The sequence below is a fragment of the Hemitrygon akajei genome, chromosome 10 (assembly GCF_048418815.1).
Source record: "Hemitrygon akajei chromosome 10, sHemAka1.3, whole genome shotgun sequence".
Taxonomy (NCBI): Eukaryota; Metazoa; Chordata; class Chondrichthyes; order Myliobatiformes; family Dasyatidae; genus Hemitrygon; species Hemitrygon akajei.
In genome coordinates this window covers 15577366-15601795 of record NC_133133.1, presented here as the reverse complement: position 1 = coordinate 15601795, position 24430 = coordinate 15577366, and the positions used below count along the sequence as shown (strand labels likewise).

The 24430-nt window shown below is 42.0% G+C and overlaps 1 protein-coding gene and 1 non-coding gene across 4 annotated transcripts in view; both read right to left on the bottom strand.

Moving 5' to 3' along the window:
- il1rapl2 (interleukin 1 receptor accessory protein-like 2) overlaps positions 1 to 24430 on the bottom strand; it is a 1249784-nt gene that overhangs the window by 37743 nt on the left and 1187611 nt on the right. For all 3 annotated transcript variants that reach the window (XM_073057804.1, XM_073057805.1, XM_073057806.1), the window contains exons 9-10: positions 10849 to 10992; positions 2184 to 2354 (exon numbers count right to left, since the gene is read on the bottom strand). In XM_073057804.1, the coding sequence (XP_072913905.1) occupies positions 2184 to 2354; positions 10849 to 10992 (315 nt within the window). The remainder of the gene's footprint in view (positions 1 to 2183; positions 2355 to 10848; positions 10993 to 24430) is intronic.
- Positions 24002 to 24108, bottom strand: LOC140735045 (U6 spliceosomal RNA). The gene has a single exon (XR_012100665.1). It is a non-coding gene; the product is annotated as a U6 spliceosomal RNA (small nuclear RNA).

Here is a 24430-nt window from a genome sequence, read left to right as displayed (position 1 = left end):
TTCATTTCTGTTGTCCTCTACAAGGAGTTTGTACATCTTCCCCGTGAACACATGGGTTTCCTCCAGGTGCTCTGGTTTCCTCTCACAGTCCAAAGACTTAACGGGTGGTAGTTTAACTGGTGATTGTAAATTGTCCTGTGATTAGACTAGGGTTCAATAGGTGGGTTGCTGGGCAGTGAGGCTCATGGGGCCAGAAGGGTCTGTTCTGTGCTGCATCTCCAAATAAAACCAAGTATTAGGACTTCAATATTTTAAGAATTTGTTTGAAGGAAGGTAATACCTGACCTGGGCATTTCAGAGACGATATTTGGATTCTCACTCATAAGAAGGATCTCTCTATGGAGATAAGTGGGAATCAGATCTGGGGAAGAGAATTGCATTGTACAGATTACCTACACTTCATGCATTTCCTTCATGATCTTAAAGTCTGCTGTGGAGTTTTTCCTTTTGTCTTTTTGTGAATTAAGGGACACACTGAAAATTTCTACAGTCCATTGGCATTATTACCGATATCCATCCTGACTTAGTTACAGGCCTGTTGAAGGGGAAGTGTTGCAGAAGCAAAGGCAAATTTTATTGTCCATGTCTGGAACTCCCCTTCCACAATAACAGCATTTTCACATTGTAGAGAAGGCCAGTATTTATTAAATAAAGAGCATTACAGTACTGTGCGGTCCCTTCAGCCCACAATGTAGTGATAGTCTTTTGACTTAGTCTAATATCAATCTAACCTTCCCCTCCTACATATTGTAGCTTTCCATTTTCTATCATCTATGTGCCTACCTAAGAGGCTCTTAAATGTCCCCAATGTATCTCCCTCTACCACCACCCCTGGCAGACCATTCCATACACCAATCACTCTCTGTGTAAAGAACCTTTCTCTGACATCTCCCCTATACTTTCCTCCAATCACCTTAAAATGATGCCCCCTGGTATTAGTCATTCATTGTTCCAAATTTCGTATTGTCCTTGTGAAAGGGCAGGGGAAGTCCCTCCATGAACTGGTCCACCGTCCCCAGTGTCCTGAGTTAGACTTTGGTCCAGCGATGGTGGTATATTTCCAAGTCAGGATGATGAGCGACTTGAGGGGACCTGCAGGCAGTAGTAGCCAGGGAGGTGAGGTCAGGAAAGCACAGGATTACAATGTTGGTGGTTTGTTTTGACCTTCTTCTTTCCATATCAGATCTGAATTGATACATTTTGCTGCTTTTTAAAATGACAATATTGATTGATTATTTATCCATTGTATGATAGACAGTTTGAAACCTGTGTGTGGGAGGGAAATTAAAGTGGAAAAACCATTACACTGAGACAGTTCCACTCTCTCAACCTCAGAAGTCTAGGTCCAGTGGTACAAGTAGTTGTCACAGAATTGGGGTTTTCCTTGTTTCCAGTGGATGACTATGACTTCTTCTGTGCCTTGTCATGCCTGTTGCTCTCCATGAAGTGTTGCAGAACTGTCTTAATGGTCTTTGGATCTCATCTACTCAGTCCGCCAGAGCTGACATCTCATCCTAGGACAGGCATGCCTCTATTTCACCAGGATATGAGGCCTGCTGGCTACCTTCACTTGGATTAGCCTGCATATCAAAGCAGTGTACTAGAACGTTGCCAGCGTCACTTGCAAACAGCCACTTGGAGCCAAGGAGAGAGTTGAGTATCTGGTGAGGACCAAAGGTGAGTGAGCTGCCCCAGAGTGGGCAAGAAAAGCTGAGGTGCCACCCCCTCTGGAGACCCCATGCACTGAATGGATTCAACACGTAACATGTAACAATGGCAGCATTGCGCCTCAATAAAAGAAGGCAACTTGGAGGAAAATCAGGTTTCTATGCAATATAATTGGCTTGCCTCTGCTTCATAATATATCCTGAGGACTGGATTCTTAGCGTGATTCAATTTCCCATCCATTTTCTTGGAACATTGAACTTTATTCAGGAGGCAACAAAAGCATCAAACAAATTTAACATAACAAAATGAATTAAAATGTTAATAACAAAAGCAAGTGTCAACACCCTTTTCATACTTGATCTTTTTCATTCATATATTCAATCAGCTTGTATTTTTCCAGTCATAATCTGCTAAGGCTAAAAGAGTATCAACATATTCTAGCTGTGAAATAAACTGTAAGGCTTTATGTAATATCAACACATTAAAAAACATGTGAATAAATTATGTTTACTTACTTCCACTTGGCATTAAATCCCTGTCAGGAATAAATAATTTGTACCCATAATGTTTCTCCAGTACATCTGGTAGAATTTCCAATGCAAACTGTTCTTCCTTCCTGTTGTCCTGGGTGAGTGAATCCGGGTCGATTTTGGTATATGACAGATATGCATCATATTCCTTATTATCTAGAGAGATTATAAAGGAGGAGTTGACATGACAATTAGGTCCACAAACCATCCCTACACCCTTCCAGTATTAAATCAGAAGAACATTGTATACGTTTAATTGAGACTAATTGAATCTCTTGACTGCTGAATAAACTCCTCTTGGGCTTCCAGCTGCGTACAGGTATCAATTTTAGCTGAAGTTTCAATGACAAACTCTGCCACCTTCATCAGGGATGATACCTGGGCATGTCTAGTCTGGAGGAATATCAACCCCCATACCCCTGTCGTCCATCTCTCCTGATTGGTTAGTCCTCATCCAATCAGATTTTCACTTTGCCACTTTGTTTATAATTGAATTCCCGTTCTTACTTCGAGTGAGACCTTCGTCTTCCTTAGAATTCTTTTCCTCTAGTTTTAATTCAATGGCTTCCCTCATCAGGTGGTTCCAAAAGCCACTGGTGCAGCACAGTAGTTTTGTGCCATTGAAGTCAATCCTATGGCCATAGTGAATGCTCAAATCACAGTTTATGTAGGTTAAAGATGCCCTGTGACTCAGGACGGATGGTATTTACAGGGTTCTCTCTGTGAATGCAGAACAGCATATATTGGCCACACAGGATGCTTGGTAGAAACCCACATCAAAGAGCCCAGGTGATTTATCCACTTGGGTAACCCAGAGAAATCGGCAGTAGGAGAACACAAACAAATGCAACTGACGCTATTTAAAAACTCTTCATTCTAAGCATGGTGTAGTGTCTAATGGGAACACAAGTGCTTGCGAGTGATGCTACTTAGAATCTGTTTGGCAACAGTCTCCTACCCTAATTAAGCGGCACAGTGTCCCAAATAAACAAAGCGAATCCCTGCAATTTTCTTGATTAGTTTCTGTTCTTTAAGAGCTGTCCCAAATAAATGACTGCTCTGATTAACCAATAGCCCAGATCACCAGTATTCAGAGGTCACTGTCTTTATATACTGTCTATATGTATATTGTGTATTTTATGTATTGCACTGTACTGCTGCAGGAAAGCAACAGATTTTTACGACATATGTCAGTAATAATAAATGTGATTCTAATTCTGCCAGTCACCTCTTCTGGAATGCTCAAAACCTCATTGTAAACATCCAAGCAACACGGCCATCCAAGATAACCCCCAAATCCCATAGCAGGTGGGAAAGGTCAATTACTATTCCTGGGAGCAGCTGAGATTCTGTGGGAGGAAAGGCACTCTCTGATTGTGTAGAAGGAGCTTGACTGACAATTGACAGCAAGTGCGATAAGAAGCAGGAGCTGAATCTCTGCCACTTATCCTCATTCCACAGCAGGTGGAAGTAGGTGCATTGTTACCAGATGCGGTTATGAAGAACTCTAAAAGCTTGTCCGTTGAGAGCTCATACTGTGAAGAAGAAATTATTTAATATTCAATGTTTAAACCCATCTAAAGTCATTTAAATAAAACGAAACAAAAATTGATTAATTGTAAGTCCACCTTTCTCTTTCATATGTATTTATTGATCAATTGAGATACAACGCAAAATAGAATCTTCCGGCCCTTTGAGCCATGGCACCCAGCAATTCCATGATTTAATCCTAGACATCATGGATCAATTTACAATGAGCAATTAACCTATCAACCAGTACATCTTTGGACTGTGTGAGGAAACTGGAGCACTTGGAGGAAACCAACACGATCATGGGAAGAAATTCAAACTCCTTACAGTCAGCAGTGGGAATTGTACCCAGGTCGCCTGTACCATTAAGCGTTGTGCTAACTACTATGCTACCGTGCCACTCATAAACATTATTGAGACTTACACTCAACGGCCAGTTTATTGGGTAGACCTGTGCACCTGCTCATTAATGGCAAATATTTAAGCAGCCAATCATGTTGATCGGACCCAATAGGTACCTAATAAAGTAGCCATTGAGTGTATTTTAAATATCCTTGATTCTTTTTAGCTCTACTATACACACAATGGGACTTGATAAAACAAGCCTCGTTCATTCTAGAAAAAGCAAATAGTTTACTGTACTGAGTGCTAACCACTTCTGTGTCTTGGACTGTCACTGTTCTGCTAAATTCATAAAGCACTCTATTCTACTCTTAAAGTAGAGAACATTAGGTTTATCCCAAGAGATTTGGGTTTATGCTGATGTTAAGGAATGTACACTTGGAGCTAGGCAAATAAAACTCCTGTGAGCATTTGTGATCTCCAAAGTAAGTATAGGTCATGCATTAAATTGACTATCACAGACTCTCAAAAGCATTGAATTGCTTTGTATTTGCTAAGTGGCACAGGTATAAAGAGAAAATAAAAAGGCTTTTGGAAGGCATTCTAAGGGACAGGATATGTAAGTATTTAGATAGACTGAGCATGATCAGGAATCGCCAACATAGCTTTGTGCATGGTTGGTCGTGCCGAGGCAATCTTATAGTCTTTTTTGAGCAGCATACCAGGAAAGTTGATGAAGGAAAGGCAGGGGACTCTGTCCACTGAGAGAGCTTTTGGCACATTGGCCTTCAAAAATCAGAACAGTGAATGCAGGAGTTGAGATGTCAGGTTGAGGTTGTATAAGAAATTGGTGAGGCCAAATTTGGAGTACTGCGTCCTGCTCTGGTCACAGACCTACAGGAAAATTGTCAACAGAATTGAAAAAGTACATGGAAAATTTACAAGGATGTTGCTGGTACTTGACCTGATTTATAGGGAAAGGTTGAATACTTAGGGGTTTATTACTTGGAGTGTAGGAGAATGATGGGAGATTTGACTGAGGTACACAAAATTATGAGGTGTATAGCTAGGGTAAATGTAAGCGGGTTTTTTTCCACCAACTGAGGTTGTGCTAACCTAGAGGCCATAATTTAAGGGTGAAGGGTGAAATATTTAAGAGGAACCTGAGGGAGAGTTCCTTCACATAGAGGGTGGTGCTAGTGTGGAACCAGCTGCCAGTGTAAGTGTTGGATGTGGGTTTGATTGCAACACTTAAGAGAAGTTTGTAGGACTACATGGTTGGGAGCGATATGAGGACCACAGTCCAGGTGCAGGTCAATGGGAATAGGCAGAATAACAGTTCTGCACCGACTGGGCCGAAGGGCCTATTTCTAGTCTGTTGTGCTCTATGACCCCATGATTCTAGTCATAGAATAACTACAACAGAGAAAGAGGATATTTGGTCCATGAAGTTCATGCCTACTGTCTGTAGAGAAACCTAATCAGTCCTATTTCCCCCTTTCTTTTCATATCGTCCTTCAAATGATTTCTCCTTGAGTCCCTATTCATATCCCTTGTGAAGGTCTTATTGATTGTATTTTCGCAAATTTTACAGGCGTTACATTCCAGAAGCTAATCACCTCCAAGTAACAGAGATTTCTCTGAACTACTTCTAATCTTTTGCCCTTTACTGTTCCTCTCTGTGCCCTGGCCTGTGAATCAGTTGCTTGTGAACACTTTCTTAGTAATTCCCCACGTATTCCCGATCTCTGGTGCATTTGTATAGATACTTCAAATTCCACCCCTCCCTTCCCCCAACTTCTAACAGCCAAAAATGAATTTCTGAATCAAGAGCACATCAGTAATGGTGTTGTTGTGGATAAGTTAACAGAAATGAAACTCAGTGGCCTAGATTAACATGCCTGAGATGCAAGTTCGAATCCCACCATAGCATTTATTTATTTATTTATTTATTTATTTAAAGATAGAACTTGGGAGAGACCCCTCTGACCCAACAAACCACATGACCCAGCAACCCACCTACTTAACTACAGCCCAATCAAAGGACAATTTACAATGACCAATGAATCTACTAACTGGTACGTCTTTCTAATCAGGGAGGAAACCTGGGCACCTAGAAGAAACCTACGCATTCATGGGGAGGAGGTACAAACTCCTTACAGATGGTGTCAGAATTGAAATCCGATGCCACAAGCTGTAATAGCTCACACTAACCACCACACTATGGCGCCTGGACATAAATCTGTGGACTTTTAAAACAATTTTAGTGTTAAAGTCTTCTTTGACAGTGAGGTATGCCAAGTGGGACATGGCCTCAATAAGCTTTCAAATGTAGCATTGTCGACTGAGCAGCGACCTGAGCGAAGCAGCATCATGTCTGGCAGAGGGAAAGGAGGCAAAGGACTGGGCAAAGGCGGAGCCAAGCGGCACCGTAAAGTGCTCCGTGATAACATCCAGGGCATCACCAAACCGGCCATCCGCCGTCTGGCTCGCCGTGGCGGCGTCAAGCGGATCTCGGGTCTGATCTACGAGGAGACCCGCGGGGTGCTGAAGGATTTCCTGGAGAATGTGATCCGGGATGCGGTCACCTACACTGAACACGCCAAGCGCAAGACGGTCACTGCCATGGATGTGGTGTACGCTCTGAAACGCCAGGGCCGCACTCTCTATGGCTTCGGCGGCTGAAAAACTCCCACTTCCTCTCGAGAACACAAAGGCTCTTCTAAGAGCCACAAAAAAGAAAGAAAAAAAAATGTAGCATTGTCACATTGGTGGTCACACCATTTCTTGTTTTATTGTTCATGACAGAATGGACAGCTAGAGACTATTTCCCAGGGAGAAGATGACTACTACGGGGAGACATCAATTTAAGGTGATTGGTGGAAAGTATAGGGGGATGTCAGAAGTAAGTGATTTGGTGCTGAGAGTGGAGGATGCATGGAATGTGCTGGTAGAGGAAGCTACATTAGGGACATTTAAGAGACTCTTAGATAGGCACATGGACAATAGAAAAGTGAATGCTATGTGGGAGGGAAGGATTAGATTAATCTTAGAGTTGATAAAAAGGTCAACACAACACTGTGGGCTAAAGGGCCTGTACTGTGCTGTGCTGTTCTAAGTTCTACTTTCTATGAAGTACTCCTGACGACCAGGTGGGAGTTGGCTTCTGGTAAGAGCCACCTAAAGTGAGTCCAGACTTGGCACTTAGGGGTCACACAAGTCTAGTTGATCCCCACTACTTGGAAATACAAGGCCATTATTCACAAAGCTATTTGAGGGACCTTATTTTATGCAAATTGTCTGTGTAATGCTTGTTTATTGGGAAGGCAAAAGAGACCAAACATGCTGGAATCTAGAAAATAAAACAAAACACTGGAAAACTTCAGTGGGTCAAACAGCATCTGTGGAGGCAGAAGGTGTAAGTCATTGTTTTGAGTCAAGGCTCTGTTTCAGGGTTAAGTAGAAAGATGAAAGATTACCAGTACATAACACTAGATAGGGAGGAATGAGATAGGGGTTGGAGGGTGATGGTGGAACTGGATGGGGAGGATATGAGGAGCAGTTAGAACCAAATGGAACAGCAGCCTCTGATGATGTCCTACCATCATCATTTTAGTCCATGTATCATCTACCAGAGTTCATACATCCCTACATACAGTCAATACACTGGCTTTCCATCATCAAAGCCCTCCAGCATCCAGGCCATACTCTTTTCTTGCTGCTGACATTGTGTAGAATCGGGGTTCCTAACCTTTTACATGCCATGGACATTAATGATTAACTGAGGGATCTGTAGATCCCAGTTTGGGAACCACAGGTGTAGGAGGTATTGGACTACCGTGTTCAAGAACAGTTATTACCCTACAACCATCAGGCTCCTGAACCAGTGTGGTAGCTTCACTCACCTCAACTCTGAACTGATTCCACAACCTACTGACTCATTTTCAAGGACTTTCCAACTCATGTTCTCAGTATTATTTAATTATTTTTATAAACACAATTTATCTTCTTTTATACATTAGTTATTTGTTAGACTTTATGTATGGTTTTTCATAAATTCTATTGTATTTCTTTATTTTCTTCTAAATGCCTGCAAGAAAATCAGTCTCATATACAGACTTTCATAATAAATTTACTTTGACTTTGACTTTTAGTTTTCCTCTTCAATTCACTGACTTGGAAAATAAATTCACAACCTTTGTCTCCACAGATGCTGCTTAACCTGCTGAGTTCTTCCCATTTTAACGTCAGACTTTGACATTGCAATCAGCGAGTTGTTGTTTTCTCTTAGTCTCCCTCTCACTGCATGACACCTCTCGGCCCAGTATTAGGGAGAGAGAGCCTGTGTATGTCGAATTGTCAGGTGAACGATTAGTTTTTGCTGTACTGCAGATCATGGTCTTTCTTGGGGGCTTTGCTATTGCTTGCTTGGCGGGTAGAGGGTGCTGAAGTAAATGGGGAAGGGGAGGAGAGGGTCAATGCTTTGCTGCTTGGGGGGTGGAATGGGGGGGGGGGTTTGGGGTTCCAACATTTTTACGGTCACTCACTGTTTGGGGCACCCTTCTGTTTTTGTGGATATCTGTAAAGAGCAATAATTTCAGGTTGTATATTGTATATATTCTGTGATACTAAATGGGACTATTGAACTATTTATTAGGATGTGGATATCACCAGTGAGATCAGCACTTACTGCCTTCCCTAAATTGTTCTGAACCATGCAACATGCTGGTCCACTTCAGGACTTTGAGTTGTGCTAATGAATGGCAGGAATACACCCAGTGGCCACTTTATTAGGTATACCTGTACACCTGCTTGTTAATACAAATCTGTAATTAGCCAAACATGCGACAGCAGTTCAATGCATTAACCATGCAGACATGGTCAAGAGGTTCAGTTGTTGTTCAGACTAAACATCAGAATGGGAAAGAAATGTATCTTAGTGACTTTAATTGTTGGTGCCAGATGGGGTGGTTTGAGTATCTGAGAAACTGCTGATCAACTGAGATTTTAAAACACAACAGTCTCAATCATTTACAGAGAATGGTGCAAAAAAACAAAATAAAAAAAAACATCCCGTGAGTAACTGTACTGTGGGTGAAAACACCTTGAAATGAGAGAAGTCAGAGGAGAACGGTCAGACTGCTTCATGCTGACAGAAAGGCAAAAGTAACTCAAATAACCACACATTAAAACAGTGATGTGCAGAAGAGCATCTCTGAATGCACAACATGTCGAACCATGAAGTGGATGGGCTACAGCAGCAGAAGACCATGAACGTACACTCTCTTGGTCACATTGTACCTAATAAAGTGGCCACTGAGTATATATCAACAAATCGGGATGATGTGCCATAAGGAAGGTCAATCTCCCAAGCACCTAATGCTTGTAATCTCCTTGGCAGTAGGGGTCACAGTTTTGGCATGTGTTCTGAGCTTTAGAGAAAAGTATTACTCTGTTATTTAAAATAAATTAATTGCTTTCATGCATGTTAGAAAAAATGAACCTTATGAAGGAGGGGGAGACAATAGACTTCTTTGAAGTTTAGTGGTGTCTGTGACATGTGTTGAATTCACACTCACACACACTCAAACGTATAATTGCACAGATAAACAGAGCATGCACACACACACACACACACACACACACACACACACACGCACAGAGAAATAGGACAGAACTGACAGAGGAGGTCTGGGATGAGTGTTTAAAGAGTATACATGATTGTTCGGTCAACGTCAGACACAGACTTATACAGTTTAAAACGATACATAGACTCCATTATTCTGAAGAAAAGTTGCACAGCTTCTATCCTGATGTTTCACCAGTTTGTAATAGATGTAAATCTGAGAACAGTAATTTGTCACATTCATTCTGGTCATGTTGTAAGCTTTATGCATACTGGAAAAGTATTTTTCACTGATTCTCTGAGGCTTATGGGGAGCGGTGGGAACCAGACCCGCTCATAGCCATCCTTGGAGCAACAAGCTCCCTATCTTCAGCCAATAAGTATGAAAAAATGGCTGTATTGTTTGGAATGGTGATTGCTAAGAAGTTAATCCTGCAAATGTGGAAAATGGACTCTGTGCCTACGTACGATCTGTGGCTGAGAGAACAGGCAAATACTTTACATCTGGAGAGACCGAGACTATGTAATGAGGACAGAGGGGACATCTTTGAAAGGATATGGGGCCCTGTATTGGACTTTCTTACAGGGTGAGGACTGAGGTTTTTTTGGTGCGGTGCACCTCTGCTGTGTATGTTTACTTTTGCTTTATATTATTCTTTTTCGCTACTCAATATTTAATTTGATTTTGTTATGGTCGTGGTTCTTGTGGATGGCTGTATTTTTTTTTGTTGTTTGTAGAAAAAAAAGAATAAAAATTATATTAAAAAAGATCTGCATTTTAAACACTCTTCTTCTCAACATAACTAACTGACTTCTGCTTGGGATAACATGACGTAATGCAACACAGAAATTGCCTCGGTGTGAATGGTAATACAAATTACCTGACAATCACACTTAGTTGGACATTTTATTAAGTTTACAAAATATACAGCTCAGTTAGCCTGTCATCCATATTGAGTAATATATTTTATCTCACTTATACTTTCTGATGACAAATGGTTACAACAATGCCCAGTGACACCCTGGGTTTGCAGAAAAATAAAACCGCTAATGCAATATGTAATACCCACTCCTCCTCCAAATGAACAAAGAGTTGAAATACACGATTTGTTGCTGATCATCAGAGAAGTGCGACTTTGTTCGAATGCTTACCATCTTCTGTTTCGTCACTTCCAAAATGGCTCCGGTAAAAGAGCATCATCTCGATATTGTAGCATTTGTAAATGATTACAAGGAAGGTGATAAGAAGAAGGATCGCTCCCAAACCACCTGCGAGCTCCACTCTGTACATTAGGTCTGGAATAAATTAGAGGGTAATGGTGTCACAAAATATTTATTTGCTGCAAAACGCAGGCACAGTTCAACAACAGCAATAACAAAAAAGATACACTGCAAACTATTAAACAGCAGGTCTTCGTGGTTAATGCGGTTAAGGACTTACAGACCATGGCACAAGATTCAGTAGCCAGGCTTAAAGGTCGTAGTAATGGCACGAATATTGAAGACGAGGTAAGGAACTTGCTTTACACAACATGTTGCTGTGCACTGGAACATGCTGCCTCATCTGAAGTTCAAATTTCAAAGTAAATTTATTATCACCATTACAACCCTGAGATTCATTTTCCTGAGAACATTCGCAGTAAAACAAAGAAATACACCGGAATCAATAAAAAACCACAAAGACTGACAAAAAAGCAATATGTAAAAGAAAACAAACTGTGCAAATACACAAAAACAAATAATAACTAATAAAAAAAATAAATAGCACTGAGAACATGAGATGTAGAGCTTTTGAAAGAGAGTGCAGAGGTTATGAAATCAGTTCAATGTTGAGGTGAGTGAAGTTATCCACACTGGTTGTGGAGCCTGATGTTTTAGGGTAATAACTGTTCCTGAACCTGATGGTGTGAGATCGAAGGCTCCTGTATCTTCTTCCCGACAGCAGCAGTGAGAAGAAAATGGCCTGGATGGTGGAGTTCTTGAGCATGGATGGTGATTTTGTGTGGCAGCTCAGTAAGTATATACATTTACCTTTAGTAAGGAATGGTATCAGTACTTGAAGGGGTAACTATTATGGAGAAAATAACCATATAACAATTACAGCATGGAAACAGGCCATCTCAGCCCTTCTAGACCATGCTGAACGCTTACTCTCGTCTAGTCCCACCGATCTGTACTCGACCCATAACCCTCCATTCCTTTCCTGTCCATATACCTATCCAATTTTACTTTAAATGACAATACTGAACCTGCCCCTACCACTTCTACTGGAAGCTTGTTCCACACAGCTACCACTCTCTGAGTAAAGAAGTTCCCCCTCGTGTTACTCCTAAACTTTTGCCCCCAACTCTCAATTCATGTCCTCTTGTTTGAATCTCCCCTACTCTCAATGGAAAAAGCCTATCCACGTCAACTCTATCTATCCCCCTCATAATTTTAAATACCTCTATCAAGTCCCCCTCAACCTTCTACGCTCCAAAGAATAAAGACCTAACTTGTTCAACCTTTCTCTGTAACTTAGGTGCTGAAACTCAGGTAACATTCTAGTAAATCTCCTCTGTACTCTCTCTATTTTGTTGACATCTTCCCTATAATTCGGTGACCAGAACTGCACACAATACTCCAAATTTGGCCTCACCAATGCCTTGCATAATTTTAACATTACATCCCAACTCCTATACTCATGCTCTGATTTATAAAGGCCAGCAGACCAACAGCTTTCTTCACCACCCTATCCACATGAGATTCCATCTTCAGAGAACTTTGCACCATTATTCCTAGATCGCTCTGTTCCACTGCATTCCTCAATGCCCTACCATTTACCATGTATGTTCCTACCAAAATGTAGCATCTCACACTTATCAGCATTAAACTCCATCTGCCATCTTTCAGCCCACTCTTCTAACTGGCCTAAATATCTCTGCAAGCTTTGAAAATCTACATCATTATCCACAACGCCAACTATCTTAGTATCATCTGCATACTTACTAATCCAATTTACCACCCCATCATCCAGATCATTAATGTATATGACAAACAACATTGGACTCAGTACAGATCCCTGAAGCACACCACTAGTCACCAGCCTCCAACCTGACAAACAGTTATCCATCACTACTCTCTGGCATCTCCCATCCAGCCGCTGTTGAATCCATTTTACTACTTCAATATTAATATCTAACGATTGAACCTTCCTAACTAACCTTCCGTGTGGAACCTTGTCAAAAGCTTTACTGAAGTCCATATAGACAACATCCACTGCTTTACCCTCTTCAACTTTCCTAGTAACCTCTTCAAAAAAATTCAGTAAGATTTGTCAAACATGACCTTCCACGTACAAATCCATGTTGACTGTTCCTAATCAGACTCTGTCTATCCAGATAATTATATATACCATCTCTAAGAATACTTTCCATTAATTTACCCACCACTGACGTCAAACTTAAAGGCCGATAATTGCTAGATTTACTCTTAGAACCCTTTTTAAACAATGGAGCAACAAACATTCTGCTTGAATAACTTAACAGGTTGAACAGCATCTGAGGGGCGAAAGGAATTTGGGATCAAAACCCTGCATCAGGGTTTTATATTAAAGTTGTAAAAGACATTGGTGATGTCTAATTTGGAGTAATGTGTGCAGTTTTGGTCATCTGTCAACAGGAAATACCGGCCGGAAGTATGATGGCACCAGCGCCAGACTTCGAGGCAAGCGGTCCTGAGTTGGAATCCAGCCAGCTCCGTGCACGCTTTCCATGTGTTGAGCATCAAGCTAGCAACTTGACCTCATAAAAAAGTCAAATGCTACAGAAATGGTAAGAATGCTGCCCAGTGTGCTGCAAGGCGTGACAAGGAACACAACGGCAGGAAATATATCAATAAGATTGAAAGAGTACAGAGGAAATTTACAGAGATATTGCCAGGATGTGAAGACCTGAGCTACAAGAAAAGGTTGAATGGGTTAGGACTTTATTCTGTGAAGCATAGGAGAGTGAGATGAGATTTGACAGAGGTATACAAAAATGTGAGGGTATAGATAGGGTAAATGCAAACAGGCTTTATCCACTGAGAAACACACACAAAATGTTGGAGGAACTCAGCAGGTCAGGCAGCATCTATGGAAGAGTCGATGCTTTGGGCCGAGACCCTTCATCGGTGTTTGGGTAAGACTAGAACTAGAAATTAAGGATTTACGGTGAAAGGTGAAATGGTTAGGAAGACCATCAAGGGGAACTCCTTCATTCAGAAGGTGGTGAGAGTGTGGACCGAGCTGCCCGTGGGAGTGATGGATGTGGGTTTGATTTCAACATTTAAGAAAAGATTAGATAAGTACATGGATGAGGTATGGAGGGCTATGTTTCAGTGCAGCTTGATGCAACTGGGCAGAATAGCAATTTGTCCTGGACTAGGTGGATGAAGGTCCTGTTTCTGTGCTGTAGTGCTCTATGTCTCTATGACTATCAGAGCTTCCTTTCTTTTTCAAACTCCCCTTCAGTCCTGCTGCAATAGACAATAGGTGCAGAAGTAGACCATTCGGCCCTTTGGGCCTGCACCGCCATTCTGAGATCATGGCTGATCATCTACTATCAATACCCAGTTCCTGCCTTGTCCCCATATCCCTTGATTCCCCTATCCATAAGATACCTATCTAGCTCTTTCTTGAAAACATCCAGAGAATTGGCCTCCACTGCCTTCCGAGGCAGTGCATTCCAGACCCCCACAACTCTCTGGGAGAAGAAGTTTTTCCTTAACTCTGTCCTAAATGACCTACCCCTTATTCTCAAACCATGCCCTCTGGTACTGGACTCTCTCAGCATCTGGAACATATTTCCTGCCTCTATCTTATCCAATCCCTTAATAATCTTATATGTTGCAATCCGATCCCCTCTCAATCTCCTTAATTCCAGCATGTACAAGCCCAGTCTCTCTAACCTCTCTGCGTAAGACAGTCCTGACATCCCAGGAATTAACCTCGTGAATCTACGCTGCACTTCCTCTACAGCCAGGATGTCCTTCCTTAACCCTGGAGACCAAAACTGTACACAATACTCCAGGTGTGGTCTCACCAGGGCCCTGTACAAATGCAAAAGGATTTCCTTGCTATTGTACTCAATTCCCTTTGTAATAAAGGCCAACATTCCATTAGCCTTCTTCACTGCCTGCTGCACTTGCTCATTCACCTTCAGTGACTGATGAACAAGGACTCCTAGATCTCTTTGTATTTCTCCCTTACCTAACTCTACACCATTCAGATAATAATCTGCCTTCCTGTTCTTACTCCCAAAGTGGACAACCTCACACTTATTCACATTAAACGTCATCTGCCAAGTATCTGCCCACTCACCCAGCCTATCCAAGTCACCTTGAATTCTCCTAACATCCTCGTCACATGTCACACTGCCACCCAGCTTAGTATCATCAGCAAACTTGCTGATGTTATTCTCAATGCCTTCATCTAAATCGTTGATGTAAATCGTAAACAGCTGTGGTCCCAATACCGAGCCCTGTGGCACCCCACTAGTCATCACCTGCCATTCCGAGAAACACCCATTCACTGCTACCCTTTGCTTTCTATCTGACAACCAGTTTTCTATCCATGTCAATATCTTCCCCCCAATGCCATGAGCTCTGATTTTACTCACCAATCTCCTATGTGGGACCTTATCAAATGTCTTCTGAAAATCGAGGTACACTACATCCACTTGATCTCCCTTGTCTAACTTCATGGTTACATCCTCGAAAAACTCCAATAGGTTAGTCAAGCATGATTTGCCCTTGGTAAATCCATGCTGGCTCGGCCCAATCCTATCACTGCTATCTAGATATGCCACTATTTCATCTTTAATAATGTACTCTAGCATCTTCCCCACTACTGATGTTAGGCTGACAGGACGATAGTTCTCTGTTTTCTCCCTCCCTCCTTTCTTAAAAAGTGGGATAACATTAGCCATTCTCCAATCCTCAGGAACTGAACTTGAATCTAAGGAACATTGGAAAATGATTACCAATGCACCCGCAATTTCCAGAGCCACCTCCTTTAGTACCCTAGGATGCAGACCATCTGGACCTGGGGGATTTGTTAGCCTTCAGTCCCATCAGTCTACTCATCACCATTTCCTTCCTAATGTCAATCTGTTTCATTTCCTCTGTTACCCTATGTCCTTGGCCCATCCATACATCTGGGAGATTGCTTGAGTCTTCCCTAGTGAAGACAGATCCAAAGTACTTATTAAATTCTTCTGCCATTTCTCTGTTTCCCATAACAATTTCACCCAATTCATTCTTCAAGGGCCCAACATTGTTCTTAACTATCTTCTTTCTCTTCACATACCTAAAAAAGCTTTTGTTATCCTCCTTTATATTCCTGGCTAGCTTGCGTTCGTACCTCATTTTTTTCTCCCGGTATTGCCTTTTTAGTTAAGTTCTGTTGTTCCTTAAAAATTTCCCAATCATCTGTCTTCCCACTCACCTTAGCTCTGTCATACTTTTTGTTTAATGCTATGCAGTCTCTGACTTCCTTTGTCAACCACTGTGGCCCCTTTCCCCCCTTTGAATCCTTCCTTCTCTGGGGGATGAACTGATTTTGCACCTTATGCATTATTCCCAAGAATACCTGCCATTGCTGTTCCACTATCTTTTCTGCTAGGATATCCGTCCATTTAACTTTGGCCAGCTCCTCCCTCATGGCTCCATAGTCTCCTTTGATCAACTGCAACACTGACACCTCCGATCTGCCCTTATCCTTCTCAAATTGCAGATAAAAACTTATCATATTATGGTCACTACCTCCTAATGGCTCCTTTACTTCAAGATCGCTTATCAAATCCTGTTCATTACACAACACTAAATCCAGAATAGCCTTGTCCCTGGTCGGCTCTCGTACAAGCTGTTCCAAGAATGCATCCCGTAGGCACTCTACAAACTCCCTATCCTGGGGTCCAGCACCAACCTGATTCTCCCAGTTCACCTGCATGTTGAAATCCCCCATAACTACTGCGACATTACCTTTGCCACATGCCAATGTTAACTCCCTATTCAACTTGCACCCAATATCCATGCTACCGTTTGGGGGCCTGTAGACAACACCCATTAGTGTCTTTTTGCCCTTACTGTTCCTCAGTTCTATCCACACAGACTCTCAGGTTTTAACTACAAATGTTCAATCACAGGCACAGCCTCCCCTACACCACTCCCTCCCCCCCCCCCACAGCATGGAGGACATCTTCAAAAGACGTTCCCACAGCAAAGTGGCATCCATCAGTGAAAGCCTTCACAATCCTGGACATGCCTCTTCTCATTACTACCATCAGGGAAGAGGTATAGAAGATGGAAGACACACAATCAGTGTTTTAGGAACAGCTTCCTCCCTCCTTCTGTCAGACTTCTGAATGGAGCCCATGTATACTACGTCTCTTTTGTGCAATTTATTTATTTTTATTACAACTTATAGTAATTAATTTTTATGTCATGTACTGCAGTGCTGCCACAAAACGACACAAATCATGACATATGTCAATGGTAATAAACTTGATTCTGATTCTGATCCTATATTATGTACCTCTGTAAAAGCTTCTGAATTGCTGCTCATTGTAAATTCATCTGGGATTAAATTGGGGGATTGCTGGGTGGCGTGACTCAAAGGGCCGGAAGGGCCTGTTCCGCACTGTATCTCAATCGATAAATATTTGCCTCCACTACAGCTCTTGGCATTCCAGATACCCACCACTCTTTGTGTAAAGCATCCTGCCCAACACATCTTCCCCCTTCCTTCTCAGTCCTGAGAAAGGGTCTTGGCCCAAAACATTAAATGTTTATTCATTTCCATAGATGCTGCATGACCTGTAGCATTTTGTCTGTGTTGCTCTAGATTTCCAGCATCTGTAGACCTTCCTGTGTTTATGATTTGCTCCCCCTACGCTTCTGCTTTGTACCTTCCCCAACAACCCCATCTTAAATGCATGTCCTCTTGTATTGGGTGAATTCAGCCCTGGTAAAAGATACCAGCTGTTTACCCGATCTCTATCCCTTACAGTTTTATAGACCTCTATTTGGTCTCTCTTCAGCTTCTGCGGCTGCAGAGAAAGCAATCCTCTTCTGTTAATCCTCTCCTTACAGCATGTGCCCTCTAATACTGGCAGTATCCAGGTAAACCCCTTCTGCAGCCTCTCCATAGCCATAGAACAGAAAACTGGATTACAACATTGGTGTGCACAGGAGCAGGTAGATAGAAAGTTATTTTTGATCATTTTAGCTAAAACAGTAACAGCCGTGTTTTATATTGAAGTCAGAAATTTGGTTCTATTGCAACCAACAGAACCAAATTTTTGAAGCACGGCACAATTTACAGCTGCCACTGTTTTCTGCCTAGAGCTTGAATGATCAAGGACTTATTTTTAAACTTGATGCATTCAAATAAATTTTAACTAGCAAGTCAATAAATATTTTATAGAGAATGCCAATGCAATTTTTTAATTATGTGTTGCTTTGAAAAGGATTTTCTTAGTTTCTCTCATAATATTTATTCTGAGTTTTTGTTTTCTGAGTGTCTGCCAGCACACATTAGTGCTCTGGCTTTGGGGAATATCTTGTAAGCTTAAAATTCTTTATGGTACTAATGTTCTCCTTGCCTGTTCTAAGGTCACTGGCCTCATTATTTTTAAACCTTTATCACCTCCAGTAAACCTCAGACTGGTTGTAAAGTCATAGAGCTTGCAGTTTATTCAGTTAATGTTTATTGCATTTATTCTAAACTTTGAATCCGAAGGATAAGACAGACGCTTTCAGGAACGCTCTGGCCATTAGAAAGTTGACCAGGGTTCAATTCAATCATACTTCAACAGCAGTGGATGCTATTTTCTTGTGTGATACCAGTGCTGTGAGGACAGATTGGAGATGGTAGGATGTTGGGAAAGCTCATCTTCTTCAAGCTAAAAGGTCAGGAAGGGATTTGGTAGAGGTGCTCACAACCGCAAATGCTTTTCATAAAGGAAATAGAGTTTGTGGTTGCAAGCCACATGGTTAGTGATTCATTTAATAATCGGGGTAACTGTGTATATTATACAGAGGCTGGAAACTGGAACCTGCTGTCTGAAAGGTCAATGGAAAAAGATTCCAATATTAACCTCCTAAAGGAGATATCTGATGCTTGAAGGAAAATGTACAAGTTAACAAGGTAACAGCAGGGGCGAGGGGTTTATTAAATAATTCTGGTAAAATTCCAATATATTGATGGGCAATATATGCCCTCTGGTGCACTACTTTGTGATAAGCAGAATGTGTCCAATTGGTTGGCATTTAGCAATTTCAAGGACTCTACATCTCAAATTCTCTGTATTATTCACTTATTTGTCTGTTGATTATTTTTTTTTGCACAGTTTGTCTTCTTTTGTTTGTCAGTCTTCGCAACTCATTTTTCCTCAATTTTATTGTATTCCTTTGTCCTACTCTGATTGCTGGAAGAAAATGAATCCTGGGCCAATAGACGGTGACATATACTGTATGTATTTTGATAATACATTTACTTTGAACTTCCATTGATACTTTGTTTTGTTTGTGCAAGCTTTTAATAAAGTTTTTAACAGTAAATTCTTTCTTGAATCTAGTTTGGATCTGAACCCTTGCTTTATGCACAGCCACATCTAGCATTGCGGTTTGTGCTGTTTTAGAACGTGATCGCATTTCAGAGCTGGTGAATTAGAATGGTAAACACAAAGTACACTGCAGATGCTGTGGTCAAATCAACACGTACGAACAAGCTGGAGGATCTCAGCAAGTCGGGCAGCATCCGTGGAAACGTTGACTGCTCATTTCCATGGATGCTGCCCAACTTGCTGAGATCCCTCAGCTTGTTTGTATGTGATGAATTAGAATGGTGTTATGTATTTTATATTTCAGTAATATTTAAGTAATCTTGTATAAACAGTATATATATATATATTTAATTAAACTTTCCTGACATGCTTCGCCTGAAGTAAAACACAAATTTAGACCTGCATTTCAACTCCAGTGTCCAGGTGATTTATAATGGGTTTAATCAGGAAAGGATCTTTTTAATGATCAACATTAACACATACCTCAACATGAAAGCAGCTATCATAGAACTGGTGAAGTAGGAACAAGAAATTCCTTGTGTACTGATGGACATTCTTAAAGCAATATCACTACTAGTATTCCAAAACCTCCAGGGATTTAATTTTAACTGCAAGTCCACAGGATAAAGGAGCAGAATTAGACCATTTGGCTCAATCTTCTGCTCTACCATTCCATCATGGCTGATTTATGAACCCTTTCAACTGCATTCTCCTACCATCTCCATAAACTTGGACTGGAGGGTTACAGATGTTGTTGCCTTATTTAAGAAAGAGTGTAGAGATAGTCCAGGATATGAAAGACCAGTGAGTCTTACTTCAGTGGTTGGTAAGTTGATGGAAAAAGTCCTGAGAGGCAGGATTTATGAACATTTGGAGAGGCATAATATGATTAGGAATAGTCAGCGTGGATTTGTCAAAGATACATCATGCCATACGAGCCTGATTGAATTTTTTGAGGTTGTGACTAAACAAATTGATGAAGGTAGAGCAGTAAATGTAGTGTATATGGTATCCCATGCAAGGCTTATTGAGAAAGTAAGGAGGCATGGGATCCAAGGGGACCTTGCTTTCTGGATCCAGAACTGGCTTGCACACAGAAGGCAACGAGTGGTTGCAGATGGGTCATATTCTGCATGGAGGTCGGTGACCAGTGGTGTGCCTCAGGGATCTGTTCTGGGACCACCTTCTCATTCTGATTTTTATAAATCACCTGGATGAGGAAGTGGAGGGATGGGTTAGTAAATTTGCTGATGACACAAAGGTTGGAGGTGTTGTGGATAGTGTGGAGAGCTGTCAGAGGTTGCAGCGGGACATTGATAGGATGCAAAACTGGGCTGAGAAGTGGCAGATGGAGGTCAACCCAGATAAGTGTGAGGTGGTTCATTTTGGCAGGCCAAATAGGATGGCAGAATATATTACTAATGGTAAGACTCTTGGCAGTGTGGAGGATCAGAGGGATCTTGGGGTCTGAGTCCACAGGACACTCAAAGCTGCTGCACAGGTTGATTCTGTGGTTAAGAAGGCATACGGAGATTGGCCTTCATCAACCGTGGGACTGAGTTCAAGAACTGAGTGATAATGTTACAGCTATATACGCCCTGGTCAGACCCCACTTGGAGTACTGCACTCAGTTCTGGTCGCCTCACTACAGGAAGGATGTGGAAGCCATCAAAAGGGTGCAGAGGAGATTTACAAGGATGTTGCCTGGATTGGGGAGCATGCCTTTTGAGAATAGTTTGAGTGAACTCAGCCTTTTTTCCTTGGAGCGGTGGAGGATGAGAGGTGACCTGATAGAGGTGTATAAGATGATGAGAGGCATTGATCCTGTGGATAGTCAGAGACTTTTCCCCAGGGCTGAAATGGATAACATGAGAGAACACAGTTTTAAGGTGCTTGGAAGCTGGTGCAGAGGAGATGTCAGGGGTAAGTTTTTTATGCAGAGAGTGGTGAGTGGATGGCAATGTGGGCTGCCGGCAATGGTGGTGGAGGCGGATACGATAGGGTCTTTTAAGAGACTCCTGGATGGGTATATGGATCTTAGAAAGATAGAGGGCTATGGGTAACCCTAGGTAGTTTCTAAAGTACATACATGTTCGGCTCAGCATTGTGGGCCGAAGGGCCTGTATTGTGTTGTAGGTTTTCTATGTTCCTATGTTCCTAACCTATCAACCTCCGCTTTAAATATACGCACTGACCTGGCCTCCAGAGCCATCCGTAAATTTACTGACCATACTAATGGTCCTAAATTCATATCTTCCTCTGTTTTAGGTTCATGAAAAAACAGTGAAAGGGAATCAGATGGTGGACACACCTCCAACAAGAGATTCAAGTTAACAAGAGAAAAGCGTGGAATCCAGAAATTCTGCAACAACGAAGCATTTAAGTTAAACACTGAGAAGTAACTACTGCTGCTGTTAAAATGGAATAATGATCGTATTATAATAAGGATCCTCCAAGAGGACTGTAAGCTCATCATAGTGTTTGGAAGCTTGCATGCCTCAATGACCCAGAGAGCTTTGTGATTAGATACGGTGCCTTGTGCTTTGGCTCTTGGTGGGGTCACCCATGCCAAAGAAGTCAAAGGATAGAGGCCAGACCAAAGAGTGACCCACTGGTCCTCCAGGTTCGGAGGTTCAGCTCAGCGCTTGACTGGTCAAAATATAAATTGTTATGGAAACAGCAGTGAAGAATCCTTCTGTATCGGTGTGTGATGGTAAGGACAGAGATGTAGGACCTTCATTGCTGCCCTAAACGCCAGCTACATAATGGACAGTAAGTAAGTATAAAAGATCTAATGGTGGAGGGAAATTCTAAAGTGTTGAGTGTGGGCCTTCAGGCTCGTGTACCTTCTCCCTGATGTTGTTAATGAGAAGAGGGCGTGTCCTGATGGTGTGGTCTTTAACGATGAATGCGGCCTTCTTAGGCACCACCTCTTGATGATGTCTTCAAATGGTGGAGCTTACACTATACTGCCGAAAGGTGGAAGATGGTTCATGATGAGGAGAGCTGTGCTCATGATGGAATGGACTTTGCATTATATTGGCCTAATCACTTATGTCACTGCAATTTAGTGAAAGTCATCCCTCGAGCCGGACTTTTGTTGGTCGATAGATCCTTTAGGGGGGAGGGGGGTAGCGTGCCCTATCGCACTCTCCTCCATCAGTTGCTTTCTCTAAACCATGCCTGCCGTGCCCCCACAATGGGGACCAATGGCCCTTACCTTGCCCTCTGACCACCCAGATACCTGGCCAAAGTGTCCAGTGGCAGGTGGGCGGAAGGCTTGAGTTTGGGCTGGAGTCTCAGGTCAGAACTGGGGAGGACCACAGAGGGAGAGCAGTAGGATGCTTCTCGGACACACCAGCCCCCTCCGCTCCCTCCCCCCGAGAGACTTGGTAGGTGCAGCTCTGGCTCGTCACTCCTCTTCTCCCGTCAGAGAGTGTGTGGCCGGAACTACCAATAAACATTGTGCTCTTGACTTGGTCAGACTGAGGAACTGCCATTGTGTGTTGTTTACTCTTCAACATCTTGTTGCTGAACGCTTTACGTGAAACTGAAGTTTAAGTGCTTATGATATCTACCTTTTCTTTAAGGTTTCTGAATTCCTCAAAACCAATTGAAAGGTATTTATTTGTTTACTTTCATTTAGAGACACAATATAGTAACAGGCAGTCAAATGAGCCCACACTGCCAAAATAAACCCATGTGACCAATTAACCCACTAAACCATATGTTCTTGGACTGAGGGAGGAAACCGGAGCACCCAGAGGAAACCCACACAGTCACGGGGAGAATGTACAAACTCCTTTCAGACAGCAGCAAGAGCTGAACCCAGATTGCTGGCGCTGTGATAGCGTTAAGCTAAACTGCTATGTTACCACGCCGCCCCTAAATAATATGCAACATAGATTTCACAGTAAGAGTTATTAGAGAGGCTGAAGAATCTCTATAATCTTACGGTACAATCTTTTTAAATAACTATGACATGTTTGCCAAAGTTGAACTACATAGAGTGGGGAAGGATCATTACAGAATGGAAAAAAGTGCAACAGCCGGAGAAAAAGTGCAGAGCAGGTAGAGAATTAGATCCAAGATTATAACAAGGTAGAATGCGAGGTCAAGAGTCCATCTTAATGTACTGGGGAGCTATTCAACAGTCTTATTACACTGGTATAGAAACTGTCCTTGAGCCTTTAGGCTTTTGTATCTTCTGCCTGATGGGAGATAGAAAAAGAAAGAATGCCCAGGATGGGAGAAGTCTTTGATAATCCAGGCTGCTTTATTGAGGCAGCGAGAAATATAGACAGGGTTCATGGACGGAGATTGGTTTCTATGACACTGAGCGGTGTCCACAACTCTGCAGTTTTTTGCAGTCAAAGGCAGATTAGTTGCCATATTTGTAGTGGAATTGGTTTGTTATTGCCACATGTACCAAGATACAGTGAAAATCTGGTCTCACATACTACCTATACAGATCAAATCATTACACAGTGCATTGTGGCTCAATAACATAAACTAATAACACACAAAATAAAGTGTAAAAGTTACAGAGAAAATGCAGTGCAGATAAACAGTTATGTACAAGATCATAATGATCATGTGAGGCCAAGCGTCCATCTTATCATACAAGAGGTCCATTTAAGTGTCTGCTAAGAGTGGGATCAAAGCAGTCGTTGAGCTTGACGGTACGGTGAGTGATGTATGATGCATGCAAATAGTATATGAATATGGAACACTTTACTAATTTGCATGCCATCCTTGCTCAAGGGTCATGCTAATCTGCTCAGTATCAGTCCCGTTTTAATATAGTGTGTAAGCTGCTGAAGCAAGTACGTACACTGCTCTTTCACATGTGCTCACTAACTTCCTCGAGTTTCTCTTTCTGACCACCCACTGGAGATAAATTCCACTCATTAATTAACCCATCAACCAGTCGATCATTTTGATTTGGGAGGAAACTGGATCACCTGGACGGAACACACACAGTCATAGGAAGAAGGAGCCTACCCGCCATCAAGGACATATATACAGAAAAGTGCCTGAAAAGGGCCTGTAATGTCATGAAGGATCTCACCCACCCTGCTCATGGACTGTGTTTCCCAACTTCAAAGATTAGAGATTAGTTTTAGTTGTCACACGTACATCGAAAT